Source organism: Auxenochlorella protothecoides (genome assembly GCF_000733215.1).
Source record: "Auxenochlorella protothecoides strain 0710 unplaced genomic scaffold scaffold37, whole genome shotgun sequence".
NCBI lineage: Eukaryota > Viridiplantae > Chlorophyta > Trebouxiophyceae > Chlorellales > Chlorellaceae > Auxenochlorella > Auxenochlorella protothecoides.
This window is the reverse complement of record NW_011934458.1, coordinates 345,739-362,733: the sequence shown is the minus strand read 5'-3', so window position 1 is coordinate 362,733 and position 16,995 is coordinate 345,739. Positions and strand designations below refer to the sequence as shown.

The 16,995-nt window shown below is 65.6% G+C and overlaps 5 protein-coding genes across 5 annotated transcripts in view; 2 read left to right on the top strand and 3 right to left on the bottom strand.

Annotated features, from left to right (window-relative positions):
- The window catches only part of F751_3579 (Bifunctional arginine demethylase and lysyl-hydroxylase JMJD6), a gene marked incomplete at both ends in the record, with an annotated part of 4,988 nt that extends 1,583 nt beyond the window's left edge, over positions 1–3,405 (top strand). Inside the window, 6 exons of the mRNA XM_011403492.1 lie at positions 111–472; positions 636–763; positions 1,681–1,981; positions 2,125–2,354; positions 2,523–2,722; positions 2,918–3,405. Coding sequence (XP_011401794.1) covers positions 111–472; positions 636–763; positions 1,681–1,981; positions 2,125–2,354; positions 2,523–2,722; positions 2,918–3,405 — 1,709 coding nt within the window. The remainder of the gene's footprint in view (positions 1–110; positions 473–635; positions 764–1,680; positions 1,982–2,124; positions 2,355–2,522; positions 2,723–2,917) is intronic.
- A 411-nt stretch (positions 3,406–3,816) lies between these two features.
- On the bottom strand, positions 3,817–5,600 carry F751_3578 (Prolyl 4-hydroxylase subunit alpha-2; the record flags this gene model as incomplete). The annotated part of the gene is made up of 5 exons (XM_011403491.1): positions 3,817–3,971; positions 4,153–4,244; positions 4,499–4,784; positions 5,017–5,283; positions 5,543–5,600. The coding sequence occupies 5 exons, from the start codon at positions 5,598–5,600 to the stop codon at positions 3,817–3,819; spliced, it is 858 nt and encodes a 285-aa protein (XP_011401793.1).
- Positions 5,601–6,557: 957 nt separating this feature from the next.
- On the top strand, positions 6,558–7,252 carry F751_3577 (Nucleoid-associated protein; the record flags this gene model as incomplete). The annotated part of the gene is made up of 3 exons (XM_011403490.1): positions 6,558–6,631; positions 6,861–6,972; positions 7,139–7,252. The coding sequence occupies 3 exons, from the start codon at positions 6,558–6,560 to the stop codon at positions 7,250–7,252; spliced, it is 300 nt and encodes a 99-aa protein (XP_011401792.1).
- A 410-nt stretch (positions 7,253–7,662) lies between these two features.
- Positions 7,663–11,232, bottom strand: F751_3576 (ATP-dependent zinc metalloprotease FtsH; the record flags this gene model as incomplete). The annotated part of the gene is made up of 6 exons (XM_011403489.1): positions 7,663–8,232; positions 8,410–9,513; positions 9,708–9,842; positions 10,031–10,171; positions 10,382–10,924; positions 11,107–11,232. The coding sequence occupies 6 exons, from the start codon at positions 11,230–11,232 to the stop codon at positions 7,663–7,665; spliced, it is 2,619 nt and encodes an 872-aa protein (XP_011401791.1).
- A 1,773-nt stretch (positions 11,233–13,005) lies between these two features.
- On the bottom strand, positions 13,006–16,442 carry F751_3575 (AP2-like ethylene-responsive transcription factor TOE3; the record flags this gene model as incomplete). Its single annotated transcript, XM_011403488.1, has 4 exons — positions 13,006–13,082; positions 13,321–13,488; positions 14,048–15,653; positions 16,245–16,442. The coding sequence occupies 4 exons, from the start codon at positions 16,440–16,442 to the stop codon at positions 13,006–13,008; spliced, it is 2,049 nt and encodes a 682-aa protein (XP_011401790.1).
- Positions 16,443–16,995: the final 553 nt, after the last annotated feature.

Sequence of the window (16,995 nt, the reverse complement as noted above, 5' to 3'; positions counted from 1 at the left end):
TTCGAGGGACCCGCATGGCACCAGGAAAGTGACGCTCTCTCGAGATGACATTCCTGTACGCAGGATCCTTTCAATCAGACCTCTTCACCCACGACATCTCCCGTGGACAGGCATTGTACAAGGCCAGGCCACGGTGCGCTCCGTGTCCGACGCTGGCGCCTTCCGAAGCCTGGAGCTGGCCTTTCCCCAGGAGGCGCTCTCCGGCATCTCGATCGGTGCCAGCGTGGCGGTGAACGGCACCTGCCTGACCCTCACACGACAGGATGGCGACACCGGCTGGTTTGACGTCATCTCAGAGACCCTCGCCCGGACCACGCTGGGTAATCTGGCCCCAGGTAAGCCCGTCAACTTTGAAAGGGCTGCACGATTTGGCGACGAGATCGGCGGGCACACCGTGTCTGGGCATATATGCACCACGGCATGCATAGCAGCAGATGCGGTGACAGAGCTGAACCGGCGGCTTGAGTTCGAGGTGAGGGACAGGGGTGTGACCTGAGGTGCAGGAGGGGGGGGGTTCTCCCGAGACTTTGACGATGCTGGGCGAGGTGCAGGTGGTAGCTTTGAACAGTGACGCTGGCTGCGCCCAACCTGCACATGCACCTTGGGTCTCATTGTCGGGTCCACCACCCATGCAGCTTGCGGACGCCTCCTGGATCAAGTACATAATGCCCAAGGGTTTTGTCAGCGTGGACGGCTGCAGTCTGACGGTGGGAGAGGTGACCTCGACGTCCTTCTCAGTCTACCTTATTCCAGAAACCCAGAGGTGAGCAGCAGTGACGGTATGGCACTTCTTTGATCATGGGCCCAAGGAGTGAGCTTAGCCTGGATATCATGCTCTCCAGCATTTGAGATGGGAGGGGCTTCATGATGGGTGCTGATTGTGGGGTGAGTGTGGCAATAGGGATGTTTGTCATGGGCCAAGTGTGCGGCTGTTTGCAGAGACTCAGGTGAGCCAAACTGTTCGAGATCTTATCGACAGCATTCCGCGTCCACATGGATGCACTCCTGACGTCCACCCCACAGGGTGACTGTTCTGGGGTCCAAGACCGTGGGCGACGCTGTGAACATTGAGATCGATTCACACACACAGTCGATCGTCGACACTGTGGAGAGGACTCTGCAGCGATTCATGGGGCCTGCTGTATCCACATCTGCCTCGGCAATCGCTGGTGCATGAGCCGGTATCGACATCCCATATGGCTGAAGCGGTTGTAGTCTGCAGTGGATTCTCCTCGACGAGGGCAGCGTGTGACCCCACCGGTCGGCTGTGCCTGCATGCAGATGCGGTGACATGGAGACCGGTGTTGTGGCGCGCGCGCGGCAGAGAACACATGCTCCCTCTGCGTCTATGCTTGGAGGCTTGATGGTTTCCATGTGCACCTTTTCATCGCGAGTTGTCCATGCTGATAGCGCGGCGTGGACGCTGGGGCCGCCGTGTTTGTGAGAGAGTCCGGTCGACCATCCCCTTTGCATGTGTCTCGGTACCCGGCTGTCTGATTCCAGCCCTCCTGCGCCGTGTGCGCCTGCCGATACACAAGCTTTGAACTTCGAATACGAGTAAGAATGTTTATCCCGGCTCCAGTGTGACTCCACGTTAATCTCTGTGTGCGTTGCTGTGAATGACTGTATCGATGAGCACCAATGCCGAGGCCTCCTGCCGTCATACCCTCTCCTCCGCAGCACTGATGTGGAGCGGACCATCCGTCACGCCAAGCGTGCGGCCCGGAGCGAGCTGAGCGTGACCGGTGGGGGCTGGAGCAAGCTCGGCCTGGCCCATTCGAATGTCCTGCAGGTGGGCGCAGACTTCCCCAACACAATAGCACGCGTGGATGCACGCTCCCTGACCGCCGAGGAGTTTGCCGTCAGGTTCGAGTCCCCTGGAGTTCCCGTCATCCTCACCGGGCTGACGCGCGACTGGCCGGCGAGCCGGGAATGGACGGACGCCCGGTTGCTGGAGAGGTATGGCGACCACCGGTTCAAGGTAGCCCGGCGGTGTGGATGACCGGGTGGTGCTTGGGGAGTGAGTGCTCTTCCCTCTCGCCGGCGCCCTGATCCCAAACCTGCTGCGCAGCTTGTCTCACCCCAAACATGCTCGAGGCCCCCCCTCCCTCCCGCCGCTTGCAGGTCGGGTCGGATGACGACGGCTACGCCGTCCGGCTGTCCCTGCGTGACTTCCTGTACTACCGGGCCAGCAGGGAGCACGGCCGCCTCGACGACTCCCCCCTTTACATCTTCGACGGCAGCTTCGCCACCCGGCGCGGCAGCCGCAGGCTGAGGCAGGACTACTCCGTCCCGGCCCTGTTTGCCGAGGACCTGATGCAGCATGCGGGCGAGCGGCGCAGGCCCCCTTACAGGTGCAGTCCCTTGCGTGGGATGGGCGGGCGTCTTTTCCAAGCATGCATGCTGTGTGTGCACCAGGCAAGGCCACATGCCTGGCCCGTGGAGTTGTGCAGCCTCCGGTGGAAGTGCACACGCTGACCTCTCCCAGCTCGGATCCATCCCGGCTCCCTCTCCACACCCAGGTGGTTGGTCATGGGCCCGGCCAGAAGCGGGAGCGGGGTCCACATCGACCCGCTCGCCACCAGCGCCTGGAATGCGCTGCTCCGGGGTCACAAGCGCTGGGCCCTGTTCCCCCCCGGCACGCACCGCGAGGTGCTGAGGCCGCCGGGCTCCGACCGCGAGGCCTCCTCCTGGTTTGCCACCGTCTTCCGGGCCATGCTCGGTGCGGAGGGCGGTCAGGCGCCAGGGTGCATGAACGGCGATGGAGCGGCAGGGGGTGGAGGTACCGGCCCTGGAACGCCAGGCGCTCCTCCCCCGCCGCCGCAACCAGTCCCCCAAGACAGCTCACGAAGCGTGCCACTCCCAGATCCTGGGACACCGCCGGGCGCGCCGCCCGGGCTCATACACTGCGTGCAAGGCCCCGGGGACACCATCTTTGTGCCCGCCGGCTGGTGGCACGCGGTCCTGAACCTGGATGACACACTGGCGGTGACCCAGAACTTCTGCAGCAGCGTGGGATTCGCAAGGGTATGGCGGCACACGCGGCGCGGCCGCCCCAAGATGAGCCAGCGCTGGCTGGCCAGGCTGCGCCTGGCCAGGCCCGATCTGGCCGCCCAGGCGGACGATGCCGGCGCCCAGCCGGGAGAGGGGCCGGACTCCGCAAGCTCCTCCTCATCCTCAAGTAGCAGCAGCAGCGGCAGCGGCTCGTCTTCGTCCTCAAGCAGCGACGAGGAGGACGGAGAGGCAGAGGTGGGAGGGGAGTCTGCCATGGCCAAGAGGCCGAGGGTGGGGGCCGTGCCCGTGGTAGATCCTCCGCCCAGCCACGATGCCGTACAGCAGCCTACCAAGGAGGACTTTATAGGATCAGCGACCAATGTGGGCGTGGATGTGCAGGCAACAATGTGACCAGCACACGTTACATGCATTGTGGCAAGGAAGGAATTTTGCAGTGTAGCAACGTGAACAGGACGTCAGTCGGCTCTGTGAGTTACCATGGCAGGGGCCCACAAGTCACATCATGCCCTCATATTTCACCCACTTCCCGGGGATTTCATTGCCAGCCTCGTTGCATGCATCGGCTTCTCAGCCTGTACTGGACTACCCATTCCAAAAGGCCCCTTGTTCCGCACAAATACGCGTATCACGAGCCGTCCCTGCATACCCGGGAGGGCACAGAGAGCACGAGCAGATGTTCATGGGGGCACCAGCACCTGGAAAATCGCCAATGCAGTCGGAATGGGGGGATACTGCAGCTGATCGGGAAGAAGTGTAGAGCGTTGTACACATGATATACCGTTCAATACCACGACCCTCTCCTCATGTGGCCATCGCTGCGTCCATCAGGTCGCAGCGGTTGCAGGAGTAGAGGCACGCGCCCGCCTGCCCCTTCTGCCCGACCATGAAGCCAGGGTTGTTGTCACACTCGCCGCCGTCGGCCCAGTCTGAGCACGCCTTTTGCGTGTCCTTGCACCCTGCAGAGATGGGTGCAATGGGGTTGTGACAGGGCCTGCTTCCAGCTGCTGGGAGGACGGTTCCTGAAGAGTGTGCATGCCTTGATGCAAGCCTGAGGGGCTGCCCAGAGGCCCAACCCCAAGCCATGCATGCATCGCTCAGACCCCTTTCCCTTTCCTGTCCGGCACCCTGTTTGGCTACCTGGGGGTGCTGGTGGGCGGGGGGCCTTGAACACTACATGCTTCACAGACTTGGGAATCTCTCCGTCCATCGCATAGTGGGCCACATGGTACCTGCCATGCGGGACCAAGGGAACAAAGGGTGTGGCGGGTCAGAGGGGAGCAGCCCACCCAGCCGTCATCGGCAGCGATGCACGAGTCTGGCTGTGATGATGCAGGCACGGCCGCGCAGCGCGGCCCCGTGCCTGCAGGGTCATCGCGGCGGCGGCCTTCTCCACGCACACCGGCAGGAAGCCCTCCCGACCTTGCCAACATGCAATCTCCCCCCCATGTCAATGCAACCATCCAACCTTCCCCCCATATCTCACCACTTGGTGGCGGCCCACTTGGTGCCCTTGGTGACGGGGCAGGAGCCGTGCAGCGCCCCGGCATCCAGCGTGCCGTCGGTGCGCAGGCTCCAGAAGACGACGGCGTCGCCCTTACGCGGGCGGTAGGCCAACCCCGCCATGGCGCACTCGCTGTACCCCGCCTCGCGGCTCTGGCTGGCAGGGACAGCAGCGTTGGGGAACACCGTCTCGCCCCCCTCCTCCACATCCGACAGGTACATGAGTACCGTGGCCAGACGGTTGCCGCCGTTGTCGGTCCCCGCCTCGTCTGCAAGCAGTTGTAAGAGTGGGGGGGGGAGATCAAATGAGAGGGAGATTGATGGCCTCAAAGGGACTGATCGGCCTTTGCAGGGGCAGTTTGGGAGGCATGTTATCGATTGATGACAACAGGTCTGTGCGCTGCCGCATCTAGATACACTGCTCCCACGTCCCCCCTCTCAGTTCATGGCCCCAGGCCGCCACCCCTCCTCCCATTTCCCCCACCCCGTCCCCAGCCTCACGGAAGAAGTAGTCAAAGTGGGGCTTGTACTCCTGCCCATTCTCGTAGCGCAGCACCTGGATGCCCTCGCCGTGGCCGACGGGGATCATGGTGGCCTCGCTCAGCCGGTTCTCCACCCGCGCGAGCACGGGGTCCTCCTTGCGGTCGAAGAACATGCCATAGGAGGTGCGGACGTCGGAGACGCCGTCTCGACCCCGGCCCTCCACCTCCACCACGCCGCTGCGCTCCAGCCGGGGGGTGGCGGCCTTGATGATGTGGTCGCACTCGTCTGGGAAGAGGTGGGGGTGCGGGGGTGGGATCGGCGCTGGCATTCCGCATGTCTGGGCGGGCACTCGTTGGGCAGTGGTGGCAGCGGCTTGTGACCCCTTTCATCACTGACGATACAATGCCCACATGCATGCAGCACCTGAGTCAGGATCAGGATCCTCGTCCGACCCAGCCGACACCAAGACATGCCGGCCACAAGCAGTTCCTGCCCCGGCTGATGCTTGGGCGTACAACAAACACTCCAACTCCTCACCACGCACCGTCGGTGAGGACGTTCTGGAGGAGGAAAATACGGGGACTCCAACTGAGGACCTTCATTCTCCCCAGTCTGTTCCCTGTGCCAGGGGCAGCATTGTAGTCCTCGCTCCATCCAATCAGGTTGTCCTCGTCCCGTTTCGACCAGGCGGGGTGTACCAGCATGGCCAGCGCTGCTGCCATGAGGAGCGCATGTCGAAAGTGTACCCCCAACATATTATTCTGGATTCGAGTCCTATCCTCTCAGCGAGCGAGGCTGGAGTGGAGGGGCCAGACCAGGTGACGTGACACTGGGTAGTGCCCGGTCGTTGGGTATGGCACGCGCACCAGGCAGGTCCAATTCGAGATCCCAACAGTCTCCTAGCGGTGCAACTACATAATTAGGGTAAGTCGTTTTGAGCGATCATTCCCGAGGACGACCACACCGTGCATGCACGCTGGTCACGTACCTCGTTGAGATCCCTGGATCCTGGCGGGAAGCGGGGCCCTGCGAGAATGTGGGTAAGACGAACTCAAGGGGGTGCCATGCAGGATCTGATGCGACACAAACGAGTACCAACTCGTAGCATTTGCTCATCATCTGAATAAATCACACATGGTTGCAGGCGCAATGGCAGCGACATGCGCGGGTCTGAAGCCTTGCCTTTCCACTTCGTGTCGCCCTGCTGGAATCTCGACACGGACACAGTGTGTGGGGGGGCCCATAGAATGGGAGTGTGGGAATGGGCACATTAAAATGGATTTGCCGAGACTAGATCACGAGAGCCTGCATCCCTTTTCCATCGCGCAGCAAGTTCAGCTCGTCTGCCAGGAGGACGTGTCTGGCAAGCCCACAAGCTCTCTTCGGGAAGGGCAAGGAGGTAGGCGCTCGGAGCGGGACATGCACATGTTGATTTGGCTGGACAGCACCGATAATCGCTGGAGAGGACTACATCGCGCCATCACCTCCCCTCATTCCTCCTCTGCGCCTGGCAGGAAGGTGGAGGCGGAGGTGGTAATCCCTTTGGCAACTTTGGCAACATGATGGAGAAGCTGAAGGACGCGCAAAACCTCGTGAAGACCGAGACGGCCAGGCTGCAGGCAGAACTCGCACAGTGAGGAAGCGAGAGGGAAGGGTCGGGTGATGTTTGCAGGTATATCCGGTTCCCTGCAGGGAGCCCCCCTCCGGGCCACTGGTCGCATCCTGGGGAGATTTGGAAACGCCGTCCAAGTTTAAATCGTGCTTCGTGGCTGCTTATGCAGCGCAGCACTGTGCGCACTCCCTCGACGGCTCCATTTCTTCCTCCCTCCACCTTTGCTTCCACCTGACCTCCCTCACGCCAGGACGGAATTTGAGGGCTTCTCCAAGGACGAGACCGTGCGTGTGGTGGTGTCTGGCAACCAGCAGCCCAAGGCAGTGGAGATCACGCAGGAGGCATACAAGGACGGCCCTGAGGTGGGAGGTTGGGCAGCGAGGCAGGAATGTCATCCCCTGAGCCTTCAGCCAGCATGCTCCCGCAGTGGATGCACCCCACTTCAAAGCGCAGTCTCGTGAATCCTCCACCCACCCTGCTCATGACTGACTGTTACCACGCTCGCCTCCACATACAACCCTCCTGCAGGCCCTCTCCCAGGCGGTGCTGGAGGCGGCGCAGGAGGCCCACGCCACCAGCGTCAAGGGCATGCAGGAGAAGATGGCGGGGCTGGCCAAGTCCCTCGGCCTGCCCTCGCCCTGAGCGGGCGGGCCAGCTTGGCGTGCGACCAGGCGCGCAGCATCAATCCCATGCTGAAGTTGCCACGCGGACCCTGGATGTCGTACGGGTCCTGCTTCCCTCTGCCATCCCCAGTCTCCCATGCTCCCCATGCCCCAGCTGTCACGGCGCGCTGCGCGGCCCTCCTCCTGTGGACTTTACAACACGCTCACTCATGTGCAGAGCAGGGGAGGGCACACTTGAGTGGTCGGTAGTAGACCATGGGCGCTCAGGGAGGGGGAGAGGTGTGCACCGCCGGTGCCATCCACTCGCCAGACGTGGGGTTGGGAAGAGAGAGCAAGGGTCCGACTCTGCGCCACAGGCAAGGTGCCCAGGCGCACAACACGACCCAGGCGCCGTCTCACGTGCGACGCACCGACCGAACCACCGGCTGCCTAGCCGCCGCTTCCCGCGCCGATGGGCGCGCGACGGATGGCCTCCTCCCACAACTCCCCCGCGCCCAGGCCCCTGCCCTCGCCCGCCTTCCTGGCCTCCCGCTCGGCGGCCTCCAGGCGCTGGTAGCGGTGGAACTCGCCCACCATCCCGCCCATGGCATCAAAGTCGTGCGCGAGGCGGGGCACCTCGCGCACGGGTGCCGCGGGCGGGTGCGAGGCCATGATGGCCTCCAGCTCCTCACCCAGCACCGTCTCCTGGCGCAGCAGGGCGTCGGCGACGGCCTGCACCGCCGGCTCGTGCCGCGCCAGCTCCTCCATGTTGTCGTTGTAGGCTGCCAGGATGAGGTCGCTGGCGGCGCGGCACACCGCGTTCCAGGTGGCGTCGGTGGGCTGGAAGCCGCCGCCGGGCACCGCGTGCCCAAACAGGTTGTCGTCGATGCGGTCGGGGTTGACCTCGAACCCAAACATCTGATTCTCCATGGAGGGGACGGGGGGCGGGGAGTAGCTGACCAGGCCCAGGTCGGAGAGGCAGTAGGCGGTGACCGTGCGCATCGCGATGCGCCGCGCGTCCTGTGGCGTCCGAGGCGGTGGGGGTGATCCTGAGTTGCAGCCCTGAGCAGGGCGTAGGACGCCGTCGCTGCAGTCCCAAGCGCTCACAACCTCACACAGTGTGACGCATGGTCTCCCCCCTCCTTCCCCACGTCAAATACCCCACCCTTTCCCTCAACCACACCGACTGAATCCCACCTGGAGGTCCTTGTCGCAGTAGCTACTGGCCTCCCCCAGGAACAGGTGCTCCGCGGCCCGCCCCGCCAGCGCGACGCGCATGCGGTCGCGCAGGCGCGCGCGCGTGACCAGGAGGTAGGTCTCGTCCCGCCCCCGCGCCAGCACGGTGCGCGACAGCTCGCGCCCGCGCCCCACCAGGCTCATGCGCTCCACGGCCTCCACGTGCCCGCTGCGCGCCCGCAGCAAGGTGGAGAGCACGCCCGTCCCCGCCTCGTGCAGCGCCAGGCGGCGGCGCATGGCGTAGTGCTTGGGCAGCGGCGGCAGGCGCACGCCCTGCACGACACGGTCCACGCCGTTGTCGACGTCGCGCTGGGTGACGGTGGTGCCGCGCCGCCTCAGGCACTCCAGGATGCTCTCGTTGATCACGTTGCCCAGCTCTGCGCCCGACAGCCCGGGCAGGTCTTTTGCCAGCTGGGCGAGGTCCACGCCCGGGTCCATGCTGGTCCGCCGCGCATGGATGCGCAGGATCTCCTCCCGCCCCACCTCGTCCGGCAGGTTGATGCGGATGCGGCGGTCGAAGCGCCCCGCCCTCAGCAGCGCCGGGTCCAATAGATCGGCGCGGTTGGTGGCGCCGATGAACATCACGCCCAGGCTGGGGCTGAAGCCGTCCATCTCCGTCAGCAGCTGGTTCAGCGTCTGCTCCCGCTCCTCGTTGGTGCCCACCCCCGCGTCGGCGCGCTTGATGCCCAGCGCATCGATCTCGTCCACGAAGATGATGCAGGGCGCGTTCACCATGGCTCGCTTGAACAGGTCGCGCACGCGCGACGCGCCCACGCCCACGATCGCCTCCACGAACTCGGACCCCGCCATCTGGTAGAAGGCCACGCCCGCCTCGCCCGCCACCGCCTTGGCCACCAGCGTCTTGCCCGTGCCGGGGTCGCCCTCCAGCAGGATGCCCTTGGGCGGCCGCGCCTTCATACCCGCGTACTGCAGCGGGGCCTTGAGGAAGGCCACCACGTCGTTCAGGTCGTGGATGGCGGTGCCGATGCCGCCCACGTCGGCAAAGCCCACGCCCGTGGTGCCATCCTTGCGCGCCTTGCCCTTGGACTGCGCAAACTCCAGCGCCTGTTGTTTTGTTGTGATGGTGCGATGGGTTGGGGGCGATAATTGGGGGAAGATGGAGATGGCCCCGGGGTGGGGGTGGGGGGTGGGGGGAGGTGGGGAATGGCCGTGGGCGCACGATTCCAGCAATGACAGAACATTGCAAGCCCCCGAACTGCCCACCGCGAATATCCAGACGCAACACCCCCTTGTCGTACCATGAAGAGGTCAATGGGCATCTGCTTGCGAGGCTTAAAGATACCGACGGCCAGAACCACGGCGAGAAAAGAAAGCGCGATGCCGTAGATGCCGTACTGTGGGATGGCCTTGAATAGCCAGCCCAGGGAGTACTCCTATTGTTATGTTTTGGGTGTGTGGGTGGGTGTGGAAAGGGGGAATGGTTGTGATTGGGGGATGCAGTGGGGACCCCACGATCCTGTGAATGGGGAGCCCAAAGGTCTTCCAATCGCACGCACACCCCACCATCGACAGCAAAAGTTTCCAAGTCCACCTTGACCAGTCATCCCTGTGCACCACCCACCGGCAGGGTCTGGTGGAAGGTGACGGAGAGCTGCTTGTCGGCAGGGCACGAGTAGGTGGTCCCCTTGCGCGGCGAGAAGCCCTTGTTGAAGATCTCGTGCATCTGGGCCGGCGTCGCCTCCTCCTCAAAGGCTTGGAACAGCTGTGTGGGATGAAGGGGGGGCGCAGAGGATGGGTCGAGGTGTGGAGGGAGCACCTCAAAACCAGGGGGCCATAGCCAGCCTTCTCACCCAGTCCTGGACCTAGTACAGCGCCACCCCCCGCGCCATCATCCCCCTCCCCACCACCATCGGTACTGGCACCCCCTTCCCCCGCTCCTTTCCCTCCATTCCCAATCAGCCGGATGACTCACCTGCTCGAAAACCTGATTGAAGCCGTACTGCGTCGGCGAGACCAGCACCTGGGGCAGGCGCTTGGCGTTGTGCACGGCGCCGCCCAGCCCACCGCCGGAGTAGTCGCGGAGGAAGGCGTCGGCCCCCGACCGGTCCAGCGCCACCCAGGCGGAGCGCCCCTCCGCGGGGCACTGCACCAGCACGCGGTAGCCGCTGTACACCGGGCGCAGCAGGCGGGCGGTGTCGCGGAAGAAGGCCAGCTCCCACTTGGGTAGCGAGGGGTCGTAGCGCGGGTGCGTCCAGTTGCGGCGCTGGAGGCCATCGAAAAGCTCCATGAAGGGCATCTCCGGGATGCGGCGCCAGTCGGGCTCGGGCGTGAGCACGGGGGCGGTGAGCGCGGAGGGGGGGACGAAGTCGTGGGTGAGCACCAGGGGCTCCACCACCTTGCCGCTGCGGGGTTCATAAACCACCTTGAGCGTGCGGGTGAGGTCCTGGATGGAGGGGCCCTGCTCCTGGATGCGCCGCAGGTCCTGGGCCGTCAGCTTCTTGGGCTCCAGCCCGGCCTGGCAGAAGAGGTGGATTCGAAGGGGTGAGGGATGGAGCGGCGCTGCATCAGGAGCCTGGGGTCGGGGCTGGGCACAGAAACGGCGGAGGGCAGGGGTTCTGGGGAAGGCGCGGCAGAGCAAGGAGAGCACATTCTGCATGCCAGCTGGTCATTCCTAGGTATGAAAGGCCATACCCTCACCTTCACGCGGACGGCCGGGTGGCGGGTGGGGCGGGGGCAGCGGGACCGAGGCGTCCGAAAACAGGCCGAGGAGGGGAGACCGCTGGGACCCAGCCAGGGCGAACTCGCGATGGAGACACCCATCATCGAGCCCGATCGTGTTCAACAGGCACTCCTAGATGTAACCCTCTCCTCAATGCATGCTGGGGGCTCCAGGCTGGGGAGGGGCGTCAGCTAGTATCCCGCAACACCCGGCTGGACACGAGCTAAGGGTCACCTGGTCGCTCCTCAGAAATGCTTCCGGCATGCGGCCCGCACCATTCTGATCGCGTTACACAGCCACGGATTATTGTTCTCGTCGTTTGCGGGAGGTTTTCGTTGGCCTGGACCAGGGGATATGGTGCCGGGCACCCATGCAGGCTCATGGGAGATGGACATCGAGCAGGAAAGCGCGACCCTTACTACCCGAGCCGCGAGCAGTGTGGCATCGGCGTGGACCGAGGGTTGCATGACATTGCAAGCAGACGATCGCAGCTGGGATTGCCTGTACAGCTGAGACCCCTTTGCCTATCCCGTCCCTGTCAATCTCCCTTGAGCCCGCCCGGCTTCGGTCCCCTCACTGAGTCACCTGTGTGAGCTTCAGGCAGGCACGCACCTGACTTTGCAGCCCTTCAGTGCACGGTTCGCACCGTATACCGGAGCACCAGTGTCCTATATACTGGGTATCCACCCTTCGCTGTCCTCCCATCCTCGAGATGAACCCCTACAGCGGCACGTCCACCCTCGCCAAGGTGTGTCCCGCGGGTGGTCCGTCTCGCTACATGCATGCAGGCGTTGAGCCAAATGTATCTCAGCACTCTCGTATCCTGCCCTTGCAGGTCCTTCGGGTCGGTGCCGCCGGTTTGGGTCTTGTGTACGGAGCGGCCACCCTTGCAACTTACAAGGTACAGGAGCACCAGATTGTGGTAGATTACACCGGGACATTCGCTTGCAGATGATCGTCTCAGACGAGCAGCATAGCGACGCCAATCCCATTTACCTCTTCCCATTTACCTCTCCCCGCATCCCAATCCAATCACCAGGCAAAGGCAGCCAAGGCTGCAGCTGCCAAGGCTGCGCACCAGTGATTGCCCAAGACATGGTATGCAGGAACGCTGGCTTCATGAGCTCGTTGTGCCAAAACTGAGGCTCGCGCGTTCCCCCCGATGAAGCCTTACCTCATCCTTGAGCCATGACGAACGGGAGTCACTCCGCAGGCTTGTTAAAAAATCACAGCAGCAAGCGGAATCGATTTTAGGAAGGAGAAGCGTACAATGTCAGCACAAGGGATTGGACAGAAAATTTTGGAAGGGGAGAGGCTGTAGTATGTGACGATGGTTCTCGTGGCCTCGGCGGTTGCCAAGCTGGGTGCACAGGGGGAGGGAGAGAAGGACGGGACCAGCCCAGGCAGTGGACGGACCCTGGGCCACATAGTATGGTCGGTCAAGGGAGGGGATGGGAGGGCTGAGCGTGTATTGGATGGGGAGGTGTGCCAGCAGCCAAACGATGGGGGCCCCTGCGGTACAGAAAGGAGAGCAAGCTAGAAATCTGCCCACCAGGGTGCCACCTGCGGAAGGGGGCGGCAGCTGACCATGGCAGCGCTATTCTTCAAGCTTGGATTCTTCAAGCTCGGGACAAATGGGCCGGGGATCGGGGGAGGGGGGAAGGTGTCAGCATGAGGGAAGGCCCATTTAGCGCTCATCTCAGAGGGGCGCCCTTGGGATTCGGGGGCATCGACGCCGGGTTCCTGTGCATCCCACAGCCGGGTAAAGAATGCTAGGCTGTAAGACGTCCCCAGGCCTTCAGGGTGAGGGTCCCTGGGTGCTGCAACTCTGGAAGCTGGTCTGGCCGCCGCAGTGTCGACGCTGCCCAATCGAGTCATCAAGTCAGCAGATCCATGGAATAGTCGTGCTCCATCTGGGAGGTGCTGGGCTCCATCAGCTGCGCCACCAAATCGTCTGTCATATGGCAGCGACGGGGAGGAAGGAGTGAGAGGTCGATGGCCTGGGTGCGCCGAGGCGGGGAGGGCCACCTCCGAGCGCCCCATGCAGGACCCAGCGCAGCTCTCGGCAGCATTCCGGTGCTTAATCGCAGGTGCATCGAGTCTTTGATTCTCCTCAAAACGAAGCGAGTCCCCCCGGCGCGCTCAATCCCCTCCTCAAACCACCACACGTACACAGCGCTCACCTCCCTCACCCTCCCCCTGGTTGCCATTCTTGCGTGGCGTGAGGTGGTCCGAGGCGTAGCCCCCTTCCGCCGCCCGCTCCTCCACCTCCTCAAAGGTCGGCAGCTTGGTGGCAAAGGTGTTGATGCGGCGGATGGGATGGCCCAGGGGGCCGAGCTTGGCCCCGCCCGAGCCGTCGGCTGCGTCATGCCAGGGAGTTTGGACTGGAGTGAGTGGGTGGTTCACCTGGACCTCGCAGCCACAGGCGTGCATGCCCAGGCGACGCCCACGAGGCGCGTGAGCGCCTGCACCCGGCACAGTGGATCCACCCCGAACTCACAGTCTGGCGGCGAGTCGTTCCAGCCGGCCAGGTTGCCCATGGACACGCTCTTGCTCATCTTCCGGGGCCTGCCCATCTCGCCCATCCCTGAGTCCCCAAAATCCATCTCTGTTGGGAAAGGGAGGGGGGGAGGGGGGAGGGGGAGAGGGTTGAAGAGGGTGTCCTGGCCTTGCTGGATGGGAGAACAGGCATGTGGGCAGGCCAGACAACGTGTAGCATGTATGTCGGTGCCACAGTGCGGCCCCGCCGCCCAGTCACCGGCCGCCTGTACTCTCCAGGGTATCCTTTCCACTCACCTCAGCCCAAGGGCCCCCCCCCTCGCGGCAGAAATGCATTGGGTTGCCGTTCTCGTTCCGTGACAGACGTCCCTCCCCACCCCACCTCTTCATCCCAAAGCACACGCTCGACCCCAAACCCACCGCTGGCCGGGTCCCAGCTGCTGAGGTCCACCGCCGAGCGCGACTTGCCCAGGCTGGGCCCCGCGCCGGCGTCTGGCATGTCCTTGATGAAGTCCAGCAGCCCCGCGGTCTCAAAGTCCATGTCAAAGGTCAGGGCGGCGGCGGCGGGACCCGAGCCGCCCCCGCGCGCCGGGCCGGTGCCCGGGGTCGCGCCGCCGCCGCCCTCGAAGGCCAGCGCAAAGAAGTCGTCGTCGTACAGCAGCTCTGCCACCTCGCCCAGGACGGGGGCAGGGGTCCACCCCTCCTCCAGCTTGACAGAGGGGAAGTGCGGCTCGGAGGCGGTGCGCGGCAGAGCGCGCGCGCCGGGCGCGTCGCGCTTGCCCAGCGTCGCGGCGGCTGGCGGCCGGCGTGGCGCGCCGCCGACGGCGCCGCCGACACCGCTGCCGAACCGGTCCAGGAGGGGGTCGCTGAGCGCGCGCGCGCCCTCCTCGTCCACGGGCGCGTTCTCCGAGGGCGTTCCGCTGAAGCTGCGCGCGAGAGGGGGCCCCGCCGCCCCACCGCCGGTCGCCCAGCCGCCGGGGGGCCAGGCGCCGGCGCCGGCACCGCCTGCAGCCTGCTGGCTCATCGCCCAGCGCGCGAGGTTGGGCGCGGAGCCGACGCGGCGCGAGCGCGGGCGCGCGCCCGTGGCGGCCAGCGAGAAGCCGAGGCCCAGCTCGGAGCCGGAGAACTCCGACCCGGCGTCCGATGCCTCGTCCTCCTCGCCGCTGCTCAAGTCCGGGTCGGCGTCGGAGGCGTCGGAGGCGCCGGCACCCTCCCCGCCGCCGGCGTGGCCGCCGCCGCCGGCGCGCGCGCTGGCCTCGTCCTTGAAGTTTACGTAGGACCGCGCCTCCTTGGGCTTCAGGCGCCACAGCGCGCTGTCGTACGCGCGCGCGGCCTCCTCCTCGCTGTCGAACAGCTCGCGGTAGGCCCAGCGCCGGTTGACCATGACCTTGGCCTCCCAGCGCCCCTTTTTCTTGGACACGCCGCGGTAGCGCGACGACTTGTCCATGGGCTTCACCCCAAGCGCGCGCTGCAGGTCCTCCCGCTCCAGCCCGCCAAAGGCGCGCAGCTCGTCGCGCGGGTACTCGGCGGCGGGGAAGTTGGTCTGCGCCGCGTCGCCGTGCAGCGCGATGGACACGCGGTCGTACACGCGCGCGGCCTCGGCCTCGGTCTCGTAGTACCCCAGGTGCGTCACCTTTCCGTGCACCAGGATGCGCGCCTGCCACTGGTTCTTGCGGTTGCTGCTGCCCACGCCCATGAAGCGCGAGGTGCGCTGGCGCGAGGTGAAGCGGCGCCGCGGCGCGGCCTTGATGCGCTCGCTCTTCAGCGTCGTCTTCACCTCCTCGCGCGACTTCCCCGCCAGGCGCGGGATGGACTCGCCCGCGTAGTCCCCCAGCCCGTAGTTGGTCTGCAGGCTGTGCGAGTCGCGGCCCAGCAGGCCGATGGCCGCGCGGTCATAGGCGCGTGCCGCCGCCTCCTCCGTGTCGTAGTACCCAACGCTCACGCCGGACTTGCCCAGCGCCGCCACCTTGATCTGCACCCGCCACTTTGCCTTCTTGCGGTCGTACGACACGCCACGGTACCGCGACTTGGTCAGGCCCGCCGTCCCGCCGGCGGCCGGATCGGCGGCGGCGGCCGACGACAGAGCGCCGGCACCGCCGCGCGGCGCCACGCCGTAGGTCGGCGAGGTCGGAGGCCGGGCGCCGGGACCGGGCGCGGCGTGCAGGGTGCTGCCGCCCCCTGTGCCGCCGCTGTGGGAGCTGGCGCCGCCGGCGGACGACTCGCTGAGCGCGGGCGCGGGCGCGCCGCCCTCGGCCGCGGGGCGCGACTGCAGGTGCGGCACACCCCAGCCCTGCGTCGACCCCGGGAGGGGGCCGGCGCCGCCGCCGGCGCCGGGCCGGGCCGTCATGAGGGACGGCAGCGAGTAGCCGGCGCGCTGCGCGGGGAGGGCCAGGCCGTCGAAGGACAGGGCCTGGCCGGGCAGCGGCAGGGCCCCGCCGTAGCCAGCGTAGCTGGCGAAGGGCGCGCCGGGGGCGGGGGGGGCGTACCCGCCGCCCGCCGCCGGCTGCTGGGGCAGCAGGAGGAAGGGGGGGTTGTGAGAGGGCACACCAGCGGCGGGCGGCGGCGCCAGGGAGGAGGCGCCGCCGGCGCCGGGGCCCAGCGGGCGCCCCGTCAGCACGCCGGCAGGGCCGGGCTGGCCGCCGTAGGCCTCGTGGGGGTTGGTCCCGAAGGCGGCGCCCATGGACCCACTGAAGCTGGGCGTGCCGCCCGAGTGGGTGTGACTGGGCGACGCGCTGCGCACGCTGCTCTGCGTGGGCACGGCAGCGGGCAGGCCAAAGACCCCGGGGTCGAACCAGGGGCCTGCAGGGTACGCCATCCCGGGGAACTGCATGAGGGAGGGTGCGCCCGGCTGCTGGCCGGACTGCCGCTGCTGCTGCTGCTGCTCCTGCTGCTGGGGATTGAGAGGGTTCATGCCGCGAAGCCGAGACCCAAGCGCATGTCCCTGCGAGGCCCGGGGGGCGAGGGTGAGGGGTCTGACCTCGGGCAAATGGGGTTCCCCGGCCGAGGACCGCCCCACCACCTTGTCCCCGGGTTTTGCTGCATGTTTCAGCTGCGGGGAGGTTGTCGCGACTCACCTCGAGACGCAACCCGATGCAGGAGTGTCAGGCCAATGTGTGGGAGAGCCCGGGTCGCGCGACAGAGTAAACTGAGCGAGGGTGGGGAGGCTTCCGAACAGAGGGTCGGGGGAGGGAGCAGCCCGACGGGGCAGGGGACGATTTGACACTCCTTTCAGCTGAAAAGCATGCGAGGATTGGGGCAGGCGGAGGGGGCTCGAGTATGAGCTGTGGCCCGTGCGCGGAGGACGAGATGAAACAAGATGGGACCCGAGGGGGGGCTCGTGCTTTCTTGGGCCGATCAGTAGGTCGAAA